The sequence below is a fragment of the Hyposmocoma kahamanoa genome, unplaced genomic scaffold, assembly GCF_003589595.1.
Source record: "Hyposmocoma kahamanoa isolate Upper Pololo Valley unplaced genomic scaffold, ASM358959v1 117, whole genome shotgun sequence".
Classification (NCBI taxonomy): Eukaryota; Metazoa; Arthropoda; class Insecta; order Lepidoptera; family Cosmopterigidae; genus Hyposmocoma; species Hyposmocoma kahamanoa.
In genome coordinates this window covers 1,666,648-1,677,159 of record NW_020653397.1, presented here as the reverse complement: position 1 = coordinate 1,677,159, position 10,512 = coordinate 1,666,648, and the positions used below count along the sequence as shown (strand labels likewise).

The following is a 10,512-nucleotide window of genomic DNA, read 5'->3' as shown; positions in this document are numbered from 1 at the left end:
AATGTTGTGCTGTGAAGCGATATTTATTCATAGAGGAAATAAATTATCGTTGTATATATTTTCTCGCAAATGTGATGAAAAACATTGTATGTAGCACGGGCGGTAAAAATTACAAACTTCGAGTCATTAAAACCTTCATTCCAACCTTCATTCGGGCTTCTAACAAACTCTCGTTAGTGTAATTTCTTATTTAACGCCCTTGATATGTACTAATAATAATAAAAAGAAATTGTTTATGTACTTGAATGCCTATTAGATGACAGTATACGTCTCGGCCTGCCTATTACCTCGTAGGTCAAACTTTTAGAATGAATCTCAACAATCACGGAAACCAAAAATAAAACCACTACTCCCGTTGTACTTTCTCTCCACGGTAACGTATGACGTATCAATTTCGTGAACACGCCCTTATCGCATCATCACAGTGATATTCGGCTGCAACTGGATACCCCCGATGTGGCATGAGTTTTAAACAGAAATAAGAAATAAAAGAAATGCCAAGATGTCGTTTTGAAGAATTATCTTGATTTCTCTTGTTTCTGTGGCTCAATAAAGCGAGAACTGTATAGTTCCGCATTACGAATATCAATAATGTCTTTGGATTCCTTTGGGGTAGGCAGAGCCAATAGAATATCTTCTACTCCACTTACATTCATAAATCTTTGACCCTTCTTTTCTTGTCATCCTGAATACGCACTCCAAAATTGCACGGCCACAATTCCCAAAACAACATAACTTTCACAAAAACTCGCAACACGTATCCATTACTTCACGTGTGCACGGTCTGGGAATCGAACCGGGGCCCGCTGAATAATTTACCTATGCCAGGAAACCATAACGTGCAAGCGGGTCTCCCGAGGCCGAGTCTCGTGGTAAAAACCAATAACGCGCTACGTGCTTTCGTACTATGCTCTCCTGGTAAGTGGGAGTACGCGGTGTAGAAGAAATTTTAGGTTATTTTGAAGTTTGAAAAGTATGTGGAGCGTTTCCACTGCATCAGAACCACAAAGTGCAATAAATAATCTTTTCGATATGAAAGGAAAACTATATGACACCTATTTCTGATGTCAAGCAGTACCTACGTTCCGGTTTTGAAGGGTAAAGATACTGGTGAAATACAGGCACATTGGACTTGTCAACTTATGTCCACACAGGGCGCCTGGTAATAGGCGCCGCCGTGGTTTCAAGCCCTGGGTGGCACCACAACTGTTATGGACGAGCGTGTCACTTACCACCAGGCCCACGACGCTTTGATTACGTCCCGTTACTTGTTACCATCAAAAAAGAGCAACCCCTAAAGTTTCTTGCTCATTTTTCTCAGGGGAATTTGCCTTACGAATGAGCGGTAGAGTTTAATCAATATGACAATTTCAAATCCGCTATGTTTAGCTATGAAATGAAGGTATTTTAGAGTTTAAGTTTGAGCTGCCATAATATTTTCAAAAAATTGTTTTAGAAGTTAAAACACGACATTGTTATTTTCATTCCATGTCAAAACAATGAACACCCACAAGCACAAAATCAAACAAATTAGATATTTACAAAACATTGAATATCATTTACTATATGTAAATCCGCCGGATCGGGCTCGAGTCGTCTGAAGATATCAAAATAATGTAATCCCATGTTCGCTATGTTATTATAATAAGCCTGGATTTTATAGTTGTAACAAATAATAAAAAGGTTGACTTTATGCCAAAATACGACGACGATAGTGAAGAAATACATGGTGAGAACACTCGAAAACAATCTTTATTTCATAGGTAAGCAGGTCAGACTTCGTATCGTCATATTGATAAAACTCTACTGATCATTCGGAAGGCATATTCCCCTGAGAAGAATAAACAAAAAACTCTAAGGACAATGAGTTCTTTGTAAATAAAAATTTGCATACATTTATCTTTTACAACATTTATTTGAAACATCATAGATCAAGACAACTGCAAGGGATAACCTGGTCACTACTACAGATTTTTGTCATCCAAATACGCGAGTTTATTAATCTTTGACATAAAGATTTTGTTTCACTACAGTTTTAAACTTGATGAATGGCAAATTTTGAATATCAATCCGAACTTATTTTAGAAAAGAAATGCATTGCTTTCTTAAATCAATTTGTAACTTTGTGAAGATGACTCTCAAGAACAGCAAGTTGATTTTTATTCCTCGTATTAAAGTTATATCTGTCACTATTTGTCATAAAAGAAATCCTATTCTTCTTAACATTAATTGCATCTTCATAAATATACTGTGACGCTAGTGTAACAATGTTCATTTCTTTAATCTTATCTCTTAAAGACTCTCTGGCGCCCAGATTATAAATTGCCCTAACCACACTTGTAACTAGATTAAGATTTATATATTATCCTGTAAACTTTACATTATTATATACAATATATCGTTACAAATAAATGTTACATTTCAAAAAATTACAAGTTTTGTACTACGGAATTTTAACATAGTTAATGTAGTTATGTGAAATAATGTGGGAACATATTAAATAATATAACAATAATTATGTCAATAAAATGATTGTACGCGTTAAGTTTATGTAATTTATTCATTTCTGTAAAATAATATTCATACCTAATAATCTAATACATTACAACATATATTACAAGATCAATGGAATAACACGCATTATCTAACAAAAACGTATTTCAAGCGACGATCAAATGTTTCATCATTAGGCTCATTTTTTAAGTCAACTGGTAAGTGCTCATAATAAGACGGGCCGATTATGCGCGGATTTTTTCCAGTGACTGCTAACCGTCGTGGTACGACCCTCAGTCGTCCTGTGGACTATGTCAAACCATTTGTCTATCGTAGTCTTGAGTTAGCGTAAGTCTAGCGTTGATTTACAATCATCATCATCGACTCTTTATTCATTTAACTGCTGGACACGAGTCACCACAGTTGGGACTTAAAGAATTTTCCAGAGGTGAACCTTCTCCATCATCACGATGTTTTCCTTCATTATTAAGGATCAATATACGTAAATTAGAAATTAACGTAACGTAATTGAAATCTAAATCGCGCATATTTGTTTTCTCAGCCAACGTTTCTGGCCCTTTACAGATCGTGAACGATGGTATGTTTGAAAAAACAAATATATGCAATTCAGCTACAGGTATAGCAAATTAGGTTATTCAAAAATACAACCTGTTTTTTTATGTTGACTTCTAATGAGGTCGAGGATGTAGCATGCACACCTAAATAATGACTATTCTCTCTCGCCTTGAGTCCAAGTTATAGCGTTCGGGGAACAAGTCGCTCGCCATACATATGAGGAAGCATAACGCTTCCTGCAAATCCGGGGAATATCCACAACATAGGGGTGGAACCCCAGCCCACGTCTAGTCCCCCGATGATGAAAAGGGGAAGGCGGAACCAAATTATGCAATTCCATCGAAACTCTAGCTGGCAACTCTACGGCGGTATTCAAGGCTCTGCAACTTCGCCTCTGCTAATTCCAAGTTACCTATACGCTTGTCTATTGGTGGCTAGTTGGTATTTAGCAGAGCCATCCCATAACTGGCAGCAGTACTCCATGCACGACCGGTATTGTGCTTGGTACAACTGAAGCCACAGTCCCGGTGTGAAGGTCCCGGTAGTAAGGAATGATATAATAATAATGTACACACTCGTAGGGAAAGCCTATGTCGCGGGCGCCATGGACACACACATAGATAACCAGAAATTACACCCAAACTCACGAGAGAAATAAATGTAGGCCATACAAATATTCCTCCCGGTCTAATATCGTTAAAGAGAAAGTTACTAACGGCATATTCATCTGTTTGTTGCAGCACCCCTACCCTTCGGAAGATCAAAAGAAGCAGCTAGCACAGGATACAGGGTTGACTATTCTACAAGTGAATAATTGGTAAGTTAACTTTTAAAATAAATACTTTATTTACTATAATATTTTACGTAGCAAAATAAACTTTATGTCTATTGCGTAACGTACAAACTACACTAAACGCTAACAGTATGATCCGCCAAACAGTATGTGCCACTTCATTTGACGTTTGTCATAGGGATGAGGTAAAGTCGATAGATTTTTAGTGTAATTGATTTTTGAAGCAAACTGTCTCTCATATACGAATGATGTATTCTGAGCGATTTATAGATGTGTGAAATATTTTGTATTATATTGAAGGCATGAAACTCACAACCATAATTGAAATGCAATTTCAATAGACATTTTACAAAATTTCAAAAAAACATTTATCATGTCATTAATTTTTAGGGCAGTGCTGTCCTTAGAACAGTTCCATCCCCATCAGTAGGACGTATTTAAATTATTTAATTTTTAGTACAGTATTTAATCATGCATATAAAAGATATTTTAATTACCTCGACGTTTCGGATGTATTGCCACGTCCATGGTCTCTAAGGGACTGAAGAGGCGAGTGTCAACATGTTCTAGAAGTATCACTTGGTCTTCATTATTTACTCGTGCACCAGGGTTGTCACTAGAGCGACACACAACGCTCACGACTTCCGGTGACTTGTCCGGCGATACTCAATGTCGTTTATATTTGCTGATGACTGGATCCCATAAAACCTTGCCCTAATTTTCATTCGAAGAATCTTTAAACGTCACTTCTGAAAAATCTTGCAGATGTGGTCTTTTAACTGGAGGTGCGATTTAGAAGTCCCATTGTTGAGTAAAGGTTTCATAATTTAGAAATCTTTTAAATATGTCCACAAGCACCACTAACCGAAACGGCGTAGATCAAAAGCTGAAATAATGAGTATCAACAACTAGTGACAACCCTATAGTGCACAAATAAATAATAACGTAGCGGGTAGTTAGAAAAACTCGCACGGCTAGAAGTCGCACCTTTTGAGTCCCTTCGAGACCATAGACGTTGCAATACGTCCGAAACGGCGAGGCAATTAAAATATATTTTATACATGATTATATTTCGAACTAAAATACAAATAATGTGTGAAAATCGTGAAAGTATAAGTCAATGTATATACATTGATAATGATAATATCTGGGCGTTGGATTTGTTCCTAGTTTTATATGCACTTTTTATCTCATATTACAGAGGTAAATGGGTTAAACAGCAATAACCACACTTACAATAACACAGTTCAACCTTATAACAAAAATGTTAATCCAAACTTAACCGGACCGAAGATAAACCATGTTCTTTACGGCACCGCAATAACATTAAATACAATAAATAACGACTTGAGCCTAATATAAACTTAGCACAAGGCGAATCACCCGGCTTTGAATGCGATTTCAGATTATTTGTTAGCTGACAGCGGTTTAGTGCTTTGGGACAGTATTAGGATTTAGTTATCTGGGTTTAGTTCTTGCTGTCCACAACACTCGTTGGCTGAAGCAATTTTGGTGTTGTGACATTAACATCCCGAGGTCCACGACAATGCAAGAATTATACGCACACCTGATGGTAGAATGGCATAAGTGGAGTTACGTCTTAAACGTTTATCGCTCCATTAGATACAGAAAAATATAACCCACATCCTCTACAATTCTTGTGTAACTCTATCGACTGATATTGTAGATAAAGTTTTTTTTTAATAACATAAAGTGACGGGACGCACCATGCGCCTGATGGTAAGCTCACGCCTGTCCATAACAATTGCAGCGCCACTCAGAGCTTTGGGACGGGACTTGTCAACTTATGTCTCAGGGTGTCGGAAGCTGAGAGATAAGTTGACAAGTCCCGTGTGCCTGTAATTTCACCTTACCCTTCAAAACCGGAACACAGTAATGCTAACATTACTGCTTGGCGGCAGAAATAGGTAAGGCGGCAGTACTTCTCTGGACGACCTCTTTCACAAGGAGCTCTACTGCTACTACAGTTACGACTTACGAGAACTGGAGAGGATATTGAATATATTTTTCTGTATCTAATGGAGTAATAAACATTTTTGACATAACTCCACTTATGTCATTCTACCATGAGGAGTGTGAATATCATAATTTTGAATTTGGTCTATTAAATTTGAAAATAATCTTCATCATAATTTCAAAGATGCATAAACAAACGGACTCTCCTTTCGAAACCTTCTTGTACAAGACAGTAGGTATCATTGCCGCCAACGCGTGCGCTGGCGCAATAAAACGCGCGACAAACTGTCCGCGTCTGCGTGCACGCACCGAAATGGCGATAGTGTTTTATTTTTGTTTCGCTCGATAACTGCACGTCTCATAGTGTGTTATATATACGCGATTTGACATTTTAGTGTTATTTTAGTCGATCTAGAATAGCAGACTTTGTAAAGTGGAAGAATTTCTAGTGTCTGTATAGTCTGAATATCTCGTCTCATCCGAAGAACAGAGTCCGATGTAATTATATAGCGAAAAGAGAATAAGTAATTTTAAATTTTTATTGAATTAATATTCAGTTATTTTTTGTGAAATTACTCCACTAGTTTGTAACCGACGTCTTCTTGCATACCGTGCTAGACGCTATACTAAACTAAGCAACGGAACAAACCAACGGACCTCACGAATTTTTCTATGTGCTTGCGTCGTGTCTTTGTATTTGGTTTTTCAACGACTTTTTAGTCGTAACGCCATCTATGAGAAATCTATGAAATGTTAGTAGCTTAGTTGGTATAGCGTCTGGCACGGTATGCAAGAAGACGTCGGTTCGACCGGATCGAAGGAATTTTTCTGAGTGTTCGATCTTTGTATTAATTATTAGAGAATAAGTAAGTTTCGAGAATAATTCAAACTAAGGCATAATGTAAAAGTGTTTTGAGAATTTATATATCTTATTCTGTTTCGGAAATATAAAATCGAACAACAGTCGATCTGACATCCATAGCGAAGGAGAACGAACCAAATGTACCTACTATGTCCCGAGAACAAGTAGTCTTGCACATAGATCTTTGTTCTACGGATGACTTGATCTGTCTAGCGAGATTTAAGAGAAATAAATTTTATTTCTATAGTATTTCATGTAATCGTTGCATAATGAGGGATCTTAGAGTCGAGTACCGCGTTTTTCTAAGTAATAGCAAGGACCAATAACTGTAGAGGATTGCTGATCTCCATACATCGAGTATATAACCAGAAGTCTCTACTTCTGAATGAAATAGCACGCCATTGTTAGAGATATTATCTTTATTACAATAAATACAGAACATTTTTGGAATATACGGAGACGTACACACAGGTCAGTTGTTGGCGCTGTGCTATTTCAGCTTTCTAATTTGTAATTTCAGTGCAAACGAGAGTTGATATTTATAAGTGATGTATCTCTGATGAGTTACCAGGAATCATCGAGTATATAACCAGAAATAGAGACGAAATAAGGGCCATATATTCCTGGTAACACATTAGCGATACAGCTCTTATAAATATCAACTCCCGTTTCTACTGAAATATAGACAGGCCAACTACTGACCTGTGTGTCTCCGTATATTCCAGAAAATATTCTGTGTTTATTGTAATAAAGATAATATCTCTAACAGTGCCGTGCTGTTCTATTCGGTGGTGTGGCAAAAACAGCAAAACATCTAATTACAAAACAAACGGAGTCACATTTCATAGGTAATTAAATATTAAATATGTAATTTTGCAATTTTCGTCCATTATAGCAAAGCTCAAGTTAACTGGTCGATTTGAAGTGAAACAGTTGACGACACCCGTCAATTGTTTCGAACTCGGACTGGCCAATCGGAGCGCAGTTGTCAAAGCAATGATATGGCAGAATAGTTTTCAAACAAATTAAATGACATTTCGTCTCTATTTCTGGTTATATACTCGGTGCCAGGAATGTATGGCCCTTATTTCGTCTCTACTTCTGGTTATATACTCGATATCTCCATACTACAAGATCGTAACTATGAAAAAGGTTAAAATTCCGTCTTACGTCTAGATGGCGCTGATCAATAACCTGGAAGTTTATTATGTAAATGACCGTGGATACCAATTCCTCTTTAATATGAAATATAAGAAGCCGGTTTTTTTCCTTGTAATTTTATCCAAATGTTGATAAAATTATTTCCTGAACTCTTATCATTTTCTTTTTTTTATGATATCAAGTGACGAAACAAACGTTATTATGTAAATTCGTGGGCCTGTCAATAGATGGCATTGTGTGTTACAAACTAATTTATAAATTAATGCTCCCTGATATGGGTAGATGGCGTTAATCCTAATCAAAATCTTAGTATACAGAGTACTAAAAAACCGACCTCAAAAGTCATTCATCCCCTAGTTTGCCACCCTTAGAGGAGGTACATTTTCTTAAAATTTAAATGGAATTATTACTGAGGTACCCTCTTTCCAACCAAAAAAATAATAATCATCAAAATCGATTCACAAAATCGCGTATCGCGTAAACATACAGTCGAATTGAGAACCTCCTCTTTTTGAAGTCGGTTAATAAAAGAATAGCAGGAGCTATCAGGAACACAATAATTAGCAAATATACGACGTTCTTTTTTTGAAAAGCATTATAATTTAAATTAAATTTTTCAGTTCGGTAGCGAGTACCATAGACAATAGAATTTTCGTTCAGAGCCGCCTTTGTGATATGGTTTGTGAAATTATAGGTGACAGATTAAAGTACAATAGAAAAAAACTATAGCAGTTAGAATAGAATAGAAAAGAATAGTATCATTTATTTCATAATATTACAATTCGAAATACAATATCAAGGGATAACATGATCGTCATTAATGTAAATAATAATTTTACTGTTAATGTAAAATAAAATAATTAAAAGAGAATTAAAGAAAAATATGAACTACAAAAATACAAATAAAAATTTAAATATTTTCAAAATACGAACGTCCAAAATTAAAAACATAATTACAATTTCTTTATAAGAAATTCCTGTACACTGTAGAATTCATTATCCAATAAAAGGTCTTTCAGTCAGGAACAAAACACTTCGTCATATGTAACACTTTAGACTCGCGGATTTCACGTTGCGATTTCGGCTCGATGAGCAACGGGTTTCAGTGTTCCTATGTTAGTAGTTCCTATGTTCCTATGTATGTATGTCAGATTGGGATGTGTTACCTCATTCATCGTATTCGCCGGACACAGCTCCATAAGATATTCATTTGCTTCGGTCTTTACAGAATTCTTTGATTAGTTACGACTTTGGAAGAGACAATCAATCGACATTTACGACTCAAACGATTAATACGATTCAAACGACAGTTCTATTTTATAAGTAAAGCTACGTTTTTTTTTATTAAAGGAGAATTAAAAAATTACCCGAAAAATGGCAAAAGATTGTAGACCAAAATACATAATTGATTAAAGTTTTTAATGTTTTTCATTTAAACCACAACCAATATTTTACTGCCTCTGTGGCCGAACGGTTACCATGCCGGACTGCCACGCAAAGGTCCCAAGTTCGATTCCCGGGCCGGGAGAAATATTTGTATGGCCTACATTTATTTCTCTCGTGAGTTTGGGTGTAATTTGTGGTTGTCTATGTGTGTGTCCATGGCACCCGCGACACAGGGTTTCCCTAGTGCGGGGCTATGTTGATTGTGAGCGTTATTATTATTATTATTTTGTTTGTATTTTAAAAATGAGGAGGTTATATGTTCGGCTGTATTGTATTCAACGATATCTCCGTCAATTGTGGAGCGATTTTGAAAATTATTTTTGTAAGTGTAATTTCAATATTCTAATTTTTCGAAACAGTAGAGCTCCTTTGGAAAGAGTTAGACCAGGGAAGTACTGCCACCTTACCTATTTCTGCCGCCAAGCAGTATGTGAGCATCACTGCGTTCCGGTTTTGAAGGGTAAGGGTGCTGGTGAAATTACAGACACATGAGATCTCAACTTGTCTCAGGGTGACAGGCGCAGTGGCAGTGTCCCTCAGATATTTGCGTTTTAAAGCTCTGAGTGACACTGCAACTGGTATGGACTGGCGTGTCGCTTACCACCAGGCGTACGAATTCTTCGTCCTGTCACTTGTCATAGAAACAAAGTTTTGTAAATTGTAAGTAAACATTTAACTATTATCAGTTTATTGTTTGTGAAATTACTCCACTACTTTGTTAAAATTATTAATAAAAAGTACGAATAAAAATTCGATGTGACAGAACTCTAACCTCCGTCTGTGATAAACCAGGGCCACCACTCTTACAATACGCCGACTCGGCATGCGCAAGTTAGGAACTGATACAATCTCAAGTAGGTTTGGTTGGTTCCGCATATCACTGAAAGTATTGTATCAATCACTTTTGAAAAAATATATAGTAAAAGTGACGATATACACTGATTACTATACAGTGTGAAAACATAATTCCTAAAAAGTTTAACGATAGAAAAAAAAAACACAAATTTACCTCGAAACAAACCCACTGTATTCAATAGGTCCTTTACATTACTATACGATATACATTTTTCAAATTTCATTAGTAAAAAAATAAATTCCGAAATAAATCCAGTGCCGCTCGACCCAAGCAAAACGAACCGTATTATTATGGGGAAAATTTTATTTCTAGCAGAGTTAGCATCGACCTTTACTTATCTAGCCAAAC

The 10,512-nt window shown here is 36.3% G+C and overlaps 1 protein-coding gene across 5 annotated transcripts in view; it reads left to right on the top strand.

The window, feature by feature from the left end:
• The window catches only part of LOC113239948 (homeobox protein homothorax), a 452,743-nt gene that overhangs the window by 338,795 nt on the left and 103,436 nt on the right, over positions 1-10,512 (top strand). For all 5 annotated transcript variants that reach the window (XM_026477122.1, XM_026477119.1, XM_026477123.1 and 2 more), the window contains exon 11: positions 3,810-3,886. In XM_026477122.1, the coding sequence (XP_026332907.1) occupies positions 3,810-3,886 (77 nt within the window). The remainder of the gene's footprint in view (positions 1-3,809; positions 3,887-10,512) is intronic.